Raw genomic sequence first — 17598 nt, 5'->3', positions numbered from 1 at the left:
TTTAAAGAAATTAGTTCATTGATTTGTAGAGAAGAGAATTAATAGCAAAGTGAGAAAAATTCCTTTATGCCACATGTGGTTGGAATCTGGAAATGCACTGCCTGCAGATGTGGTGGAGGCAGGTTCCCCTGTGGCCTTCAAGAGGGAACTGGTTAAGCACATGGTGAGGAAACATTTGTAACACTACACTATGAGGTGGTGAAAACAGTGAATTGCTCTGATACAGAGTAACAAACAATCTGCTGGAGGTACTCAGCGAGTTGAACAACACCTGTGGGAGGAAAGGACTTGTCGATGTTTCGGGTCTAAACCCTGCATCAGGACTCTAACCACCATCTGTGGAAAGAAAGTAATTTAATTCTTTTCCTCCCAAAGATGCTGCCCGACCCGAGTTCCTCCAGCATCTGCAGTCTCTTGTGTCTCCTCTGTTCTGGTAGAGAACCAGATTGACATAATGGGCTTAATGGCTTCCTCTGTGCTCTAACCATTCTCTGATTTTATGATCCCATGATTTAAAGTACTCTGGACTGGGTCAATGTGAATTTCCTGAAACTTGAATGAGCTAATTTTGGTTATTTTGTGAACACTTGGCTGCACTACATCCAGACAGATTTGCACAAAACATCCACACTGAACAGAACTTTCCACATATAACTGGATTTTCTTGATGATTGAATTGTTTGAATTGTATGTTGTTCCATACACAAAAATATACTTTATTTTTACATCAGATGTAACATTGCTGAACTGTAGACTTAAATATATTTCTTATTTTCAAAACATTAACTGTTGAGAAAATTCTGGTACTCATATGCAAGTTCCTCAGACGTTATAAGAGAAATGAGCATTGTTCAACCTCCTGAGCAGTCTGAGACCTGAGGAAAATCTGCCACTGAGAACCATTTAAATGGAACATAGGATTAATGGGCACTGATGGTGCAGCTCACTGTGTGGGGCATGCTGCACGCCAGCTAGTTCAGCTGAGGAGCTGGCCCGCAAATAGTTTCCATTTACAGAGAAGGACTGAACCAGTGGTGGTAAAGTGAAGTAAAATTGTCCCCGGGCAGACAATGGGGCTGTGTTGTGGCGGGCCGTGGCTGTCATGTGACAGCACTGCCCATTACCTGGTCGAAAGACACACCACTGTCAATCAAGGTCTGGCTCCACCTCATCCATCAGTGCATACCTGACCATTGGCCCCTTTAAGCACCTTTGTACTTGGCCTCAGGTCATTGGCCTTTTGTGATCGATTAGCCCTTGCTGGCACCGGGCCATTGACCTTTTTGAACTACCTGGGCTGGACCTCCCAGCCCTCCAGCACTATAAAGCGTGCCACATGTGCCTGGTTCATACTCTTTCTTTGCTCCGAGGAACCGTGAAATGACGCTGGAGAGACTGTTGGTAGGGTGTGCACTTCAACAGGGTTTAGAGCATTCTAAATTAGTATTCATGGTAGAGTAGAGCCATGCCTGCACTGAGTCAAGGTATGGTGGGTAGCGTATTGCTTTTCCTTGATTGTTTGTACCCAGTTCAGTGTGTGTGTGTGTGTGTGTGTGTGTGTGTGTGTATTTTAAAATCTATATGAAGATTAAAGACTAAAGAAGAAGTTTAAAATAATTATAAATAAATAAACAAACAAATAAATAAATAAGAAGATTAAATAATTAAGATTAATGGCATGGTAGTGTAGCGGTTAGCTCAACACTATTACAGCGCCAGTGACCTGGATTCAATTCCGGCCACTGTTTGTATGTTCTCCCCGTGTCTGTGTGGGTTTCCTCCGGGTGCTCTGGTTTCCTCCCACATTCCAAAGATGTACGGGTTAGGAAGTTGTGGGCATGCTATCTTGGCGCCGGTAGTGTGGCGACACTTGCGGGCTGCCCCTAGAACGCTCTACGCAAAAGATGCACTTCACTGTGTGTTTTGATGTACATGTGACTAATGAAGATATCTTATCTTACTATTGCACTATTCTTTTTAGATGCCTCCGTAATTTGTTAATTTATACCATTCCCTATAGTGTACTGTTCTAGCATTAGTAAACACCTCCAGTAAACACCTCCACTAGGGTGTCTGTGATATCTGGGCACAAGCCATCCCATTTCTACAGGTCCCCCTTCCCCAAAACCAGTTCCAGTGTCCTGGGAATCTAAATCTTTCCTCCTGCACTATCTCTTCAGTGGTGCATTCATCTTGTCTATTCCCCTATCAGTAAACTTACTGGCATATGGCATTGGAAGTAACCCTGAGATCCTGTCTTCTAATTTATCTCTTCACTCCTTTAGTTTGCAGTAATTTATCCCTTATTTTAAACTGTATCAGTGGTACCAACATACACCACAGCCACTGGTTGCTCACCCTCCACCTTCAGGTTGCTTTGCAGGTGTTTTGTGCCATCCTTGAATTGACTCTAGTGACAACCTGTGTAACTGGACAAGTTGGTGTTTTTTTTAAACTGAGATGGAAACAGGGAAGTGTACCGGCACAAAACTTGAAGACTACTTACTTCGGACATGGTTTTCTGCACAGTACATCATGTCAGCTGCATGAATAAACTGATAGCCGCTTCCTCGCATACATAATTCAGCCTCTGTGTAACCCAGGACTATCCTCCCTCTGCAAGCAAAACAAAACAGTATTACTTTTGCACATACCAGTCATGTTAACATGCATAAAATTTTATAGGCAAATTTTTCCTAAATGAAATTGTAAGTCAGTGAAACTTTCTCCCCTTCAAAATTCATTGAGATAAACTTATTGATCACACATTTGCCAAATATTGCTATATGTGACCAGCAATCCCATGCCATAAATAGTAATTTTCCAACATATAAGAGCAATGGAATTTATTGCATGCAAAGAACAACTCAAATGGAATACAAGCCACCAAAATTAAATTTAAACAGCTGTGGGCTCAGCATGCCAGCTGCCAACACAGCAGCTCGTACCTAATAGCTACATTAGTCCGTGGTGCATATCCTGTAAGAAAACAAATCTAAACTAAATTTTAACTGGAACAGGAAATGTAAAACAAGTTAAATAAACAGAATATTGTTTAGATCTAGTCTCAGTGTGTTCCCCGTTGAAGGAAACGTGAGCGCCTTTACAAACTAAAAAAAGCAAAAAGAAACTTCACTTGCTAGAAATCTGAAACACAGAAAATGATAGAGATACTCTGCAGGTCCGGCAGCATCTGTGGAAAGAGAAACAGACTTCACAGACATTTCATTCACTTGAAAGGTTAACCCTGTTTTTCTCTCTCTATAGATGCTGCCTGATATCCAGATTATCTCCATAATTTTCTGCTTTTATTTCACTCTTACATATTACGTTGGCTCCTTTGTTTAGGAAACACAAAGGTAAATCAGCCACACTTCCATAATATTCTGAATATTAGACCCAAATCCCAGCCAAGCTCTGCTGCAGCAGGTTTGACCTGGCACAGGATCCATGAGCCTTTTCATTTGATAGAAAAGTTCAGAGACATGTGGAGAAACGTAAAAATAAGGTTATACTTTTTTAAAAAATTATACATGTTGCAATAATGTTTATAATCATTCAAAACTTATAAGTGCTTTTGAGTACTGATGTTTTCCATTTTTAACAACTTAATTTCAATTAAATTTCATTTTTAGCAAATTCTAAAAGTTTATGAATGTCAGGGACATACAAATGCATTGAAAATCATGACAGATGACAAAATTACGGGTTTGGCCTTGCCACAGTCAATGCTTTTTTTTTAAAAGAGTTTATTTTGTCCTGCGCACATATCTTGGTCAGCCCAATAGAAGACTTGGTGCATAGCCACTTGGCTGCAGGACAGTCTCACACAGCAAGATCAGCTCTCCAAGTGTAGACCAATTAAGTGTCTGATGATGATGAAGTTCAGTGTCAAGTGCTGGCAAAATCTAGGCCAGTGATGAAGAAAAGGAATCTTAGCCACAGTTGACGTACCGAAAGACTGGAGGATAGTTAAGGTTGAACCTTTACTTAAGAAGAGTAGCTGGGATATGCCAGGGAACTACAGGCCTGTGAGCCTTACATCCGTGGTGGGAAAGTTATGGGAAGGGATTCTGAGGGACAGGTTTTATGTGCACTTGGAAAGGACTGATTAGAGTTAGTCAGTACGGCTTTGTGCATGAGAAATCTGAGGTTATTTTTGATGAGGTGACCAAGAGGATTGGGGAGGACAGGGCAGTAGATGTCATCTACATGGACTTTAGCAAAGCCTTTGACAAAGTCCCACAAGGTAGGCTAGTCTGGAAGATTACAACACTTGGGATCAAGGGTGAGCTAGCTTGAAAGTGGTAACACAAGTAGACAGTGCACCAAGGAAGGCTTTGAATGTGCTTGCCTTCATCAGCTGAAGCATTGAGTATAAGAGTTGGGACATCATGTTACAGTTGTACAAAACGTTAGTTAGGCTGCACCTGGAGTATTGTGTGTAGTTATGGTCATTGCACTACAGGAAAGATGTGGTTAAAGGAGAGAGAGTACAGAAAAGATTAACATGGATGTTACCTGGATCAGGGTGCTCTAGTTATAAGAAGAGATTGAACAGGCTAGGTCTGTTTACCCAGGAGCAAAGGAAGCCAAGAAGTGACAGGATAGAGGTATGATAAATTATGAGAAGCGTAGATAGTCAGAGTCTGTTTCCCGTGGCAGGGGTGTCTAAAACTAGAGGGCAAAAGGCTTAAGGTGAGAGGGAGGAGGTTTAAAGGGATGTGAAGGGTAAACTTTTCACACAAAGAGTAGTTGGTATTTGGAATAAGCTGCCAGGGGGGGTGATGAAGGCAGGAACCGTAACAACATTTAAGAGGCATCTGGACAGGTACCTGAATGAGCAAGGCAGGTGGGACTAGTATAGATAGGCACGATGATCAACATAAATGTGGAGGAACAAAGGGCCTGTTTCTTTGCTGTACAACTCTATGAATCTAATTTGAATTTACATTGCTGTTTATTATACCCTAAAAATGATTCAATCATTCTACATCAGAAATTTACTATATAGTGCTTCTGGTAGGGAAATATAAACATCTTTTTCTATCCAGCAGAATTCTCAAAATGCAATAAAATGAAAGACTAGTTGATTTGTTTTTGATGATCCTGGTTGCACTCCAGGAAGCTGCGTTCTATTGGGAATTAATGGGGAATTTAACTTTCACCTTCTGATGCATCTCAATGTCTTCCTACTTCAACAGTCTATCAAGTCATTTCATGGATTGTTGCAAGTTCATATTTGTCTTATCCATTAGCTGATTGTCCCAAAGACTCACTAAGAAATGATATACCGTTATTTGACTTAATATTTTCCAAAATGGTCCCCTTTGGTCACTATAATAATTCTTTTTGAATAACTCTTTTAAACCTATAACACTCAACCCTATAATCATTGAAAATATCATTCCTACACACCCGTATATCTCAAACCCAGGTTATTCTGAATAATTCTCTCTGAGCCTTTCTTCTTAACAAACACATAGAGTTTCATATGTCATTCTTGTTTCTTCTTGCAGCCTTTCCAGGACCATCAATATCCTTCATTAAGTCGAAGACCGAAACTAGATACAATAGAGATTCTATTTTCTGATACTCCTGGAATCTTTTACAAGGAGCATGTACCCAAAAATTCTGGACAATAGCACATTTACGTAAATCACAGTCGGACAACCCTGTGGTTTTACATCTGGCATCTACAGGCTACGCAGTTACTATTCATTTGTCCTTGCTGTATTATCTGTGGCTCATGCATCTGAAAATTATCAGAAGATTGTGGATTGCATGAGGAAAAAATATCTAGGCTGACTCTGTTACATAATACTAAGAGAATAATACTCCAAATGTGCATAAACTGGATGTGCACAGCACAAGCAGAATACATAATGTATAGTTCGACATTTACTGACCATAGGACAGCCTGGTAGGGATGTCGAATTACTTAATACTTGAACGGAGTGACTAAAGGGTGTAGCATTTTTCTTGCCAGATAAACTCAAGTAGTCTGACCAAACTTTCCAATCTGTACCTCCATTGTGACTTAGCAAAACACTACCTCACCTCTAATTTATTTAAAAAATCTTCAGTTGCTGCTTATTGAACACCCAGCTCCTTTACTATGTTTAATTACATGCTTAAGTTACTTGGTCCTCTGAGCACTTGACATATTGAATGATTTCTGCCACTTAAAATGCATTAATAAGTTAAAAAAATAAGTTTGTAAGTTTTAATAATTATTAAGGTGATGTTTTACAAAATAGTACCTTGCTAAAATGTTATAGCAAATATTTTCCACTTACTTAGCATCGCAGCCCATTGGTGTGAAGTCTAATTTGTGTTTGGTTCTGAAAATGAAATTTTTGGTTCGGATCTCCAAAATGGATGGAGGCTGCAGTGGTGTTGCTACTGCAAACAAAGCCAACTGTGGAGGGATAGTTGAGCCATCTTTTCCCTTCATATTCTGTTCATAAAGAAATTTGAGTCTACCTTGGAAATTCATAGCCTAGAGGGAAAAGAGTTAGAAATTAGTTAGTGCAACACTGATAATCCTGGTCATAACGGATAAAAGTGAATTAGGAACTTAAGAATCCAAAGTGGAGGATCAGACCAGGTGTCAGCACTCAATAATAAGATAACATATGTGGAAGTTAGTGAAGAAGGACATTGCCATTGAAGAATTTGGTAAAATTGCTTCAATATGTAATTTTAACAGAAATGTAAAAATGAATTTCTTCACATCATGACATCAATTATAGTAAGGGAATCAGGGAATCCTCTATAATGGCCCATATTTGCTAGTACCAAAAATGATTTCCAATCAATAGTGAAGGCATTTATAGATTTGAAAGTATTTATGTATTTTCAATTTTACAACAGCTGCAAACACTACATGGAAAAATTGCAATACCGTGCATCAGAAAGCAGAGCTACACAAATATAAAGATGCAAACACTGTGTTCCAATAAGCACAGGTTCTGGCTATCACTTCCTAATCCTCTTTGGCTAGAGGCATGGTAACCAAGGATTGGACGTGGTAATGTTGTTTAAAAAAGGGGAGAAGGTATCAACTTATTTAACCACCGGCAAGTCAATCTGACATTCACGATGAGAATGTTGCCTATCAGCATTAATTAGCTTTTAGAGAGCTACAGGTTAATTACTGAAAGTCAGAACTGACTCAGGAGAATGTGTAACCAACTTCATTAATTTTTTGATGTAAAAAGAAAGAGTGATGATGAGGGCAATACAAAAGCAAATTCTGCAAATGCTTGAAAGCTGAAGTAAAAACAGAAAATGTTGGAAATAGTCAGCAGGTCAGGCAGCATCCATGGAGAAAAGCAGGCGGCCAACATTTCGGGTCAGGACCCTTCCTCAGGACTGAAGAAAGGAAAAGGGGAAGCCCAATATATAGGAGGGAAAAGTAGAGCAGTAGTAGGTGGACAAAAAGAGGGGAGGTGGGGTGGTTACAATATGGTGTTAGGTAGATACAGATAAGAGATAGGGATGGGCAGGTGGGGGGGTGGAGGGGAGAGAAGATCCACTGGGGGATGGGTCAAAGGTAAGGAGAGAAAGGGGAGAAAAGGGGTAGAAAAAAGAGAGATAGACTAGGAAAGGGAAGAAGAGAAGCAGCATGGCATGGGCTGGGTGTGGGGATTGCTTAAAGTGGGAGAATTTGATGTTCATGCCATTAGGCTGCAAATCGTACTGGAGATCCAGGCTGGAGACAAACTGGGAGGCCTGGAAATGCAGCCTAATGGCATGAACATCGAATTCCCCACACTCCCTTTCTCTCCTTACCTTTGATCCATCCCCCGGTGGATCTGCTCTCCCCTCCTCCCCCACACCTGCCTATCATTATCTTTTACCTGCTTCGACCTATCACCACCTTGTGCCCACCTCGCCTCCCTTCTTTTGTCCACCTATCACTGTTCTTCTTTTCCCTCCTATATATTGGGCTTCCCCTTTTCCTATCTTCAGTCCCGAGGAACGGTCCTGACCTGAAACGTTGACCGCCTGCTTTTCTCCACAGATGCTGCCTGGCCTGCTGAATTCCTCTAGTATCATAGTGTTGATGAAACAAGGCAAGGTAATACATTAGTAAATGGTAGGGGATACTAACAAGTGTGTTGGAGCTTGTAGTGCAAGTCTAAAGATTCCCAAAGGTAGCAGGACAGGTATATAAAAGTTGGTTAACAGTGTATACAGGACACTTGCCTTTGACACTAAATCATTGCTTGGAACCGTATACAACATTAGTTAGGTTATTGGTAACAGTTCTGCCTACAATTCTGGCCAGCACATTACAGGAAAGATGCAACTGCACGGGGAAGGATGCAGAGGAGATTGCCAGGGTCACGAAGGAAAACCACTTTGATTTGGTTGTTTTCTTTGGAACAAAGGAAACTTAGGAGGTATTTAACAGAGATGTTTAAAATTATGTGAGGTCGACGTAGGGTTAACAGGATTGACATATTCATTCACCAGGGAGGGCAATAATTAGGGAGCATAGATTCAAGTTAGGTGGAAGAGAATGAGAGGAGAATTGGATCTCACTGGTTTGATGAAAGTTGCCAACAAATCCAGGAACTAATTAAATGCAAGCATGTGGCTTTGTTGATTGGAAGCTCCTACACATCTTGAGGAGAAAAAAAAAAGCCAATGGCATAAATTTAGGGTGTAATCACAAATAAGCTTTAAGGTAACCCAAGACTTAATGCAAGGGTTAGCCCTCAAAGATCTGCATTTAAGCCTTTAGAAAAAACTCTCTGCACAAAAAATGTCTAGGTCTGAAGTTGGTGCATTTAGTGTACAAGTAGATGCAGCATGTAGAAAGACTGTGAGGAAGGATAGGCAGTTGAAAGGGCAAAATTGCAGTCAGTTGAATGGGCTGAGGTCTGTCTACTTTAATGCGAGAAGCATCAGGAAGAAGGGTGATGAACTTATAGCATGGTTAAGTACATGGAGCTACAACGTTGTGGCTATTACAAAGACTTGGCTGTCACAAGGGCAGGAATGGCTGCTGGTTTAGATGTTTCAAAAGGGACAGGGACAGAGGTAAAAGAGGTTCAGGAGTGCCTTTGCTGATCAGGGACAGTGTCATGCTGTAGAAAGGGAGGACGTCCTGGAGGGATTATCTGCTGAGTCAGTGTGGGTGGAAGTCAGAAACAGGAAGGGAGCGATCACTCTATTGGGAGTATTCTACAGACCTCCCAATATCAACAGACACACTGTGGAGCAGATCGGGAGGCAGATTTTGGAAAGGTACAAAAATACAGGGTTGTTGTCATGGGTGATTTCAACTTCCCTAATATTGATGGCACCTCCTTAATGTAAAGGGGATAGATGGGATGGAGTTTGTTAGGCGTGTCCAGGAAGGATTCCTGACACAGTATGTGGACAGGCCGACTAGAGGAGAGGCCATACTGGACCTGGTACTAGGCAACGAGCCTGATCAGGTTTCAGATCTCTCGGTGGGAGAGCATTTTGGAGACAGTGACCATAACTCCTTGACCTTTACCATAGCTTTGGAGAGGAATAGGAACAGACTACACGGGAAAGTATTTAACTGGGGGAGGGGGAAATTATGATGCTATTAGGCAGGAACTTGGAAGTGTAAATTGGGAACAGATGTTCTTGGGGAAGTGCACAGCAGAAATGTGGAGGTTGTTTAAGCAATACTCTGGAGAGTTACAAGGTAGCCAGGAGGGAGCTTAAGAATGGACTTAGGAGAGCTAGAAGGGGGAATGAGAAGTCCTTGGCGAGTAGGATCAAGGAAAATCCCAAGGCGTTCTACACGTATGTGAAGAATAGGAGGATGACTAGACTGAGGGTAAGACCGAGCAGGTATAAAAGAGGAAACATGTGCCTGGCGTCGGAAGAGGTAGGGGAGGTCCTTAATGAAAACTTTTCTTCAGTATTCACCAGAGAAAGAGAGACCTTGACGTTTGTGAGGATGAAGTACAACAGGCTGACATGCTAGGGCATGTCAACGTGAGGAAAGGGGATGTGCTGGAACTTTTGAAAAACATTAGGATGGGTAAGTCACCAGGGCCAGATGGGATATATCCAAGGTTATTACGGGAAGTGAGGGAAGAGATTTCTGAGCCTTTGGCGATGATCTTCATGTCCTCACTGGCCACAGGAATAGTGCCAGATGATTGGAGGGTGGCAAATGTTGTTCCTTTGTTCAAGAAAGGGAGTAGGGATAACCCTGGGAGTTACAGGCCAGTGAATCTTACTTCAGTGGTGGGCAAATTACCGGAGAAGATTCTTAGAGACAGGATTTATGGGCATTTGGAGAAGCATAGGCTGATTAAGGACAGTCAGCATGGCTTTGTGAGGGGCGGATCATGCCTCATGAGCCTGATTGAATTTTTTGAGGAGGTGACCAGACAGATTGATGAGGGTAGTGTAGTAGATGTTGTCTACATGGATTTTAGTAAGGCATTTGACAAGGTTCCACATGAATTTTAGTAAGGTTCCTCATGGAAGGCTCATTCAGAAAGTCAGGAGGCATGGGATCCACAGAAACTTGGCTGTGTGGATTCAGAATTGACTCACCCAGAGAAGACAGATGGAGATGGAGTATATTCTGCCTAGGGGTCGGTAACCAGTGGTGTTCCACAGGGATCTGTTCTGGGACCCCTGCTCTTTGTGATTTTTATAAATGATTTGGATGTAGAAGGGTGGGTTAGTAAGTTTGCAGATGACATGAAGGTTGGTGGTGTTGTGGATAGTGTAGAAGTTTGCTGTAGGTTGCAACAGGACATTGATAGGGTGCAGAGCTGGGCTGAGAAGTGGCAGATGGAGTCCAAACCGGAAAAGTGTGAAGTGATACACTTTGGAAGATCAAATTTGAAGGCAGAATACAAGGTTAATGGCAGGATTCTTAGCAGTGTGGAGGAACAGAGGGATCTTGGGGTCCACGTCCATAGATCCTTCAAGATTGCTGCACAGGTTGATGGGGTTTTTAAGAAGGTGTATAGTACCCCGACTAATGAAAGTGTATAGCCTTAGGTGTATAGCCAAGAGCTGCGAGCTTATGATACCACATTTGAAATAGACATATGCTCAGATTCAGGTGATCCAAGGCTTTACAGAGTTTATTGTGACATTATATGACAAACCAAACACGAAGTATTGAAGAAGCATAGAAGCTGAAAGATTGGCTACTCCTGACCAGCAATGCAGCATCGCAACAGAACTATTCAGTTTCATTCTAACCTTAGAGAGCTAGCAATGAAATAACAAACCTCAGCTAAGCAACCTCCTTCTTATGGATCAAACTACAAAGTGGAATAGCTACAGCTGAATATTCTACATGTTTTTTTTTCAAGCAGCTTTCTTAAAATACATTTCTTCAAACCACCTTTCAGTGATTTGGCATTCTGCCATCTCCTTTACCTACTTATAAAGCAATTTACGATGTTTGTTCTGTTAAAGGTAATTTTCGGAATAGACACCAGATTCTGTTGTGATCCCAGATAGCCGAGTTGTTGTTCATACTCTCTTCAGCTCTCTCTACAGTCCTAAAGCCACCTGCACAGGAGCTTCCTTTTATCAAAATAACAAAGTTTGGAAGACAAGCAAATTATACACTTTCACATTTACCCTGGTGTGCCCCCACCAAATAATGTTCCCTGGATTGTAAAATGCTACATTTCCCACTGTCAAGTAAACAGTTTAAAGGCAGAACACAAAAAAACTTCTAAATAAGGTAATTATCACATTTTACCTCTCAACTAGTCATTTTACCTACCTACCATGCATTTCTAATTTTACTTTTAGCACTTAGCAAAGATCTGTTAACACTGGAGAATACCCATGCACTACAGAAAAACAAATATGGACACCCCAACAAAGAAAATATTTGTAGTAATCATAACCTGATTTAACAGACATTTTAAGAAGGGTATTTAAGAGAGGTGGATTCAGAAAGGGAATGCTGTGGTGAAACAGAAAGTGCATCTGAGATGTCAGGAATGCATTAGACCAAACTCAGTTCAAAGTGAGGGAGTTTGTAGGAATGGACAATGTTACAAGCATAGGGAGCAATGAGAGTATGAAGGAATTCAAACAGAACTATGATACATTTGCACTTCAAGTGGTGGGAAAGAGAGAGCCAATCCAGTACGTGGGAGAAGGTGTGGCAGACTAGCAGATAGCAGGCGTTATGGAGAAGCTAAAGAATTTGCAAGGAATGGGCAGCTGACTAAGAAGATAATGAAGTGGTCAGTTCTCAGGGTGACAAAAGATATGGGTGCGAGTTTCAGAGGCAGCTGGGCCAAGCCAATCAGCCTATCTTAAATGATGTTACAACCTCATAGAAAGGGTGCATTATGGAAGGCTGTGATTAAAGTGATTTGAGTTTAGAATGATTGGAGACATGTTACAAACAGTCTAATTCAACATAGGACATTGCCTGTGGAAAGCTAATGGGTCTGTGGCAAAATTTCAGAATTTTGGGGTCATGGCTAAAATTGGAAAGAATCTTGCTCATCAGGTGTGTGAGGGAATACTCTCCATTTGCCTGGATAAGCACAACTCCAACCTCCAACAGTGTTCATTGCTCAACACCATTTGGGACAAAGCAACACATTTGATCGGCAATCCACCAACCTAAACATTCATTCCCTCTCCCACCTCACTCGAAAGACAGCAGCAGTAATCACATGACAACAGTGCCACATGCAGATTTCCTTCCAAGTCACACACGAATCTGATTCAGAAATGTACTTCCGTTCCTTCATTGCTGGGTTGAAATCCTGACACTGTATCTAACCATACAATGGGATGACCTCCCTCACATAGACTGCAGCAATTGAAGGCAGTGGTTCATCACAATATTCACAAAGGCAAATAAGAAATGGACAATAAATATTAGCTTTATCAGCGATGCCAACATGCTGTGTATACTTTTCAAATGGTGGATTTAGAAAGGATAATTGTACAAGATGGAGACACAAGAGACTACAGATGCTGGAACATGGAGCAACAAACAATCTGCTGGAGGAACTCAGCAGGTTGAGCAGCATCTGTGGGTAGGAAAGGAACTGTTGATGTTTTGGGTTGAGACCCTGCATCAGGGTTGAGAGTGGAGAGGGGAGATGGCCAGTATAAAGAGGAGGGGGGAGGGGTGAGACAGGGGCCCAAGGTGACTGGTAAACTGAGGATGGGTGAAATGTGACAGGCAGGTTACACCAGGTAGGGGAAGGGAGGGAGATGGAGTTGGGAGACAGTGGCAGGTGGATGATAGACGGAGGCAGACAAAGAGAACGGCTTTCCTTCCCCTACCTGGCGTAACCTGCCCGCCATCTTTCACCCCTCCTCAGTCCAGCAATCACCTCGAGCGCCCACTCACCACTCCACTTCTCCAGTAAATAATGACTATCTCCCCTCTCAGTCCTGATGCAGGGTTCGACCCAAAACATCGACAATTCCTTTCCCCCTACAGGTGCTGCTTGACCCGCTGAGTTCCTCCAGCAGATTGTTAATTGTATCACTATAAGTTCCATGATTGCAGCACATCTTGTAGAATTACTTCTCCAATGTAATAATATTAGTGAAGAATAATGAGGCAAGAAAAATAATAAAGTTTCAATTTTAAATTTTTGAAAACCTCCAACAGTTGAAAATCTGAAGGAATGTTAATTTTTAATCACTGGCAATAATTAATACAATACATGGAGTTTTGAATTAAAGGATCAGGTCTCAACTTTTTGGAACAAGTTTTGTCCTTCTCTGCAGAGCAACCTCACTGCATTCAAAGGGTTTCAAGATCGAGTCAGAGAGACAGACACTGGTTTTGTTTTGACACTTTTATTTTGCATTTTGTTTCCCAATTCCTCCTTGCCTCAAGATGCTTTAAAATTTGAAAAAAAGATTTATTTCCATTAAATAAGTTCTGCTTCACCTGATAATCCCTTAGGACTTGGGAATTATAATAGATACAGTACATGGGATGATGACATTTGTAAATCAAGGTCACTTAGTAAATGTTTATTGTAAAATAACTTCATATGAAAGCTGCAAGACAAAAAATTGCAGAATGCCAAATGCAACTTTACCAGAAATCCAGAGGAATTATCCAGGAGACATCTTAACCTGCATACAAAGTTCCTTTCCAAGAAAGGCGATTTTTCTGGGGGAAGCTGTTCAGGACTATAATGGGCGATGGGCAATGGAAGTCCATTTTCACCTGAATAAAAGATAATGTTTCATGACAGATATACCAAGAATGTAAAGAAATGTAAAAACATAATGTGGCTTGTTTCATATAACTTTCTATTTCTACACTAAGTCTCTATTAAGTAATATCATAAGCATCCATGAGCATCAGTGCTAGAGATAGGATTGGATATAAAATTGCAATCTAGCTTGAGCCTGACCTGAGAGAGGCCTTATAATCTTTGCACCCTTCTATTTCTCTCTCTCTCTTATACATACACATACTCACTTGCTTCTCTCAGTCTGATAGCCTCTATTATCCTCCGTCTACAAGTCATAGCCAGACCCAAACAGATTTTAATAAGCACAAACATTTAAGCTAATCCAACACATACATTCAAGTCTTGTCAGACTTGGATCAGGTATATAGGCTCTAATCAATGCACTGTTTTCTTGTGAATTAAATGCTGCATCATCACTCTGAATCTTCAGAGATTAACAGGATATATGATCATTATTGACAAAATGTATCAGCAGCAAATGACCATTAATGATTCATAGAACATAGAACAGTACAGCACAACACAGGTCCTTCGGCTCACAATGTTAAGAGTCAGAGTCATACAGCATGGAAACAGGCCCTTCAGCCCAACTGGCCTATGCCAACCAAGATTCCCATCTGAGCTATTCCCATTTGCCTGTGTTTGGCTAATATCCCTCTAAACCTTTCCTATCCATGTACCTGTCCAAGTATCTTTTAAATGCTGTTAATGTACCCACCTCAATCACTTTCTCTAACAATTATGGTGCAAATACAACCTTGGCACTAGTTACTATGACTGCTGTTTTAAGTTTGTCGCACTTTCACATTTAATTGCAGGTTCTGTGCTTCTGACAATTGATTAAATTGTGTTCCCGTTTCCTCATTCAACAAAATAACCGGCAACACAATCTAAAAAAAGAGTGGGGGGGGGGGGGGTGGTGGAAAGAGTTGTCCAGACAACCTGGTCAATATTCCTGAGGGCACGTACCCCACTGTGATAAGACTATTGAACAGTTCTCTTATACAATGAGATGGACTATGACCTCATGATCTATCTTGTTGTGACCTTGCACCTTATTGCACTGCACTTTCTCTGTAGCTGTGACACTACTCTGTACGGTTATTGTTTTTACCTGTACTACTTCAATGCACTCTGTACTAACTCAATGTAACTGCACTGTGTAATGAATTGACCTGTACCATTGGTTTGTAAGACAAGTTTTTCACTGTACCTCAGTACAAGTGACAATAATAGACCAATACCAATACATGTCAGTGTAGAGGGATTAATTAGTCCTTATGCTGGATGGCTGCTCCATTCCCTACTTGAGTCATTTTGATTGAGAAATTGGAATGAAATTGGAAATCCATGCAAAATGGATATCACAAATTAAAGGGTTGGCCTAACAAATGTACCTCAGCTCAGCATAAAATGGTGAGCAATTTTGTCAATCAGGCATGGCAATCCAATTTTCTGATGGAAACTTTGGTTGTGCCTACCTTTAAACCACACCTTCCTCCCACATATCCCTCTATTTTAAATTCCTCCATATGCCTATCTAGTAATCTCTTGCATTTGACCAATGTACCTGCCTCCATCACTGCCCCAGGCAGCGCATTCCATGCCCCAACCACACTCTGGGTAAAAAACCTTCCTCTGATATCTCCCTTGAACTTCCTACCCATTACTTTAAAGCCATACCTTCTTGTACTGAGCATTGGTGCCCTGGGAAAGAGGCACTGGCTGTCCACTCTATCTATTCCTCTTAATATTTTGTACACTTCTGTCATGTCTCCTCTTATCCTCCTTCTCTCCAAAGAGTAAAGCCCTAGCTCCCTTAATCTCCCCTCATAATGCATACTCTCCAAACCAGGCAGCATTCTGGTAAATCTCCTCTGCGCCCTTTCCAATGCTTCCACATCCTTCCTATAATGAGGCGACCAGAACCGGATACAGTATGCACTTAGAGGTGTGGTCTAACCAAGTTTTATAGAGCTGCATCATTACCTCGTGGCTCTTAAACTCAATCCCTCAATTTATGAAAGCTAACACCCCATAAGCTTTCTTAACTACCCTATCCAACTGAGAGGCAACTTTCAGGGATCTGTGGATATGGACTCCCAAATCCCTCTACTCCTACACACTACCAAGAATCCTGCATTAACTTTGTACTCTGCCTTGGTGTTTGTCCTTCCAAAGTGCACCACCTCACACTTCTCTATATTGAACTCCATCTGCCACTGCTCAGCCCAGCTCTGCATCCTATCAATGTCCCTCTGCAATCTTCGACAATCCTCTGCACTATCCACAACACCACCAACCTTTGTGTTGTCTGCAAACTTGCCAACCCACCCTTCTACCCCCTCATCCAAGTCATTAATAAAAATCACGAAAAGCAGAGGTCCCAGAACCGATCCTTGTGGGACACCGCTAGTCACAGCCCTCCAATCTGAATGCACTCCCTCCACCACAACCCTCTGCTTTCTACAGGCAAGCCAATTCTGAATCCACATGGCCAAGCTTCCCTGGATCCCATGCCCTCTGACCTTCTGAAGAAGCCTACCATGTGGAACCTTGTCAAATGCCTTACTAAAATCCACGTAGACCACATCTACTGCACTACCCTCATCAATCTTCCTGGTCACCTCCTCAAAGAACACTATCTGGCTTGTGAGACATGATCTGCCCTGCACAAAGCCATGCTGGCTGTCCCTGATCAGACCATAATTCTCTAAACGCCCACAGATCCTATCTCTAAGAATCTTTTCCAACAGCTTGCCCACCACAGACGTAAGGCTCACTGGTTTGTAATTCCCTAGACTATCCCTACTACCTTTTTTGAATAAGGGGACAATATCTGCCACCCTCCAATCCTCTGGTACCATTCCTGTGGTCAACGAGGACTCAAAGACCCTAGCCAAAGGCTCAGCAATCTCCTCCCTTGCCTCGCGGAGCAGCCTGGGGAATATTCCGTCAGGCTCACCACATATATAGTATAAAGGTAATGGATACTTGGAATGGCAAGGAAAACTGAGTTTCATCTTGGAAATTTCAAGGTGATAGAAAATATATTACTAACAAATATGCTTTAGTACCCATAATTCCATTAATTTAGTTACCTCCTTCAAAGAGCACAGCAAATAGTTTGATTGCTAAAGAAAGGACAGTGCTTTCAAGAGAGAGAGTAAGAATTAAAAGAAGACATTCTCTGCAAAGATGACATTGAGCAGAATTAATGCCAGATTTTGAGCTCAAAGCTAAATGACAACATAGAAAAAATGCTTTGGCAATACTCAAATTATTGCACAGAAAGGATTTTGCAAACTGGAAATTAAAATTCTAAGTTGTCAGTTTTCGAAGAGAAGCATCCCCATGTAAAGTTATGTAA

At 41.5% G+C, this 17598-nt stretch overlaps 1 protein-coding gene across 2 annotated transcripts in view; it reads right to left on the bottom strand.

Annotated features, from left to right (window-relative positions):
- Positions 1–17598, bottom strand: part of LOC127570232 (aryl hydrocarbon receptor-like) — a 170014-nt gene that overhangs the window by 19319 nt on the left and 133097 nt on the right. For both annotated transcript variants that reach the window (XM_052015543.1, XM_052015542.1), the window contains 3 exons: positions 14067–14197; positions 6300–6502; positions 2507–2616 (listed from right to left, as the gene is read on the bottom strand). In XM_052015543.1, coding sequence (XP_051871503.1) covers positions 2507–2616; positions 6300–6502; positions 14067–14197 — 444 coding nt within the window. The remainder of the gene's footprint in view (positions 1–2506; positions 2617–6299; positions 6503–14066; positions 14198–17598) is intronic.

Source organism: Pristis pectinata, chromosome 5 (assembly GCF_009764475.1).
Source record: "Pristis pectinata isolate sPriPec2 chromosome 5, sPriPec2.1.pri, whole genome shotgun sequence".
Classification (NCBI taxonomy): domain Eukaryota; kingdom Metazoa; phylum Chordata; class Chondrichthyes; order Rhinopristiformes; family Pristidae; genus Pristis; species Pristis pectinata.
Note: the sequence above shows the minus strand (reverse complement) of the source record. Positions and strands in the feature narration are given on the sequence as shown.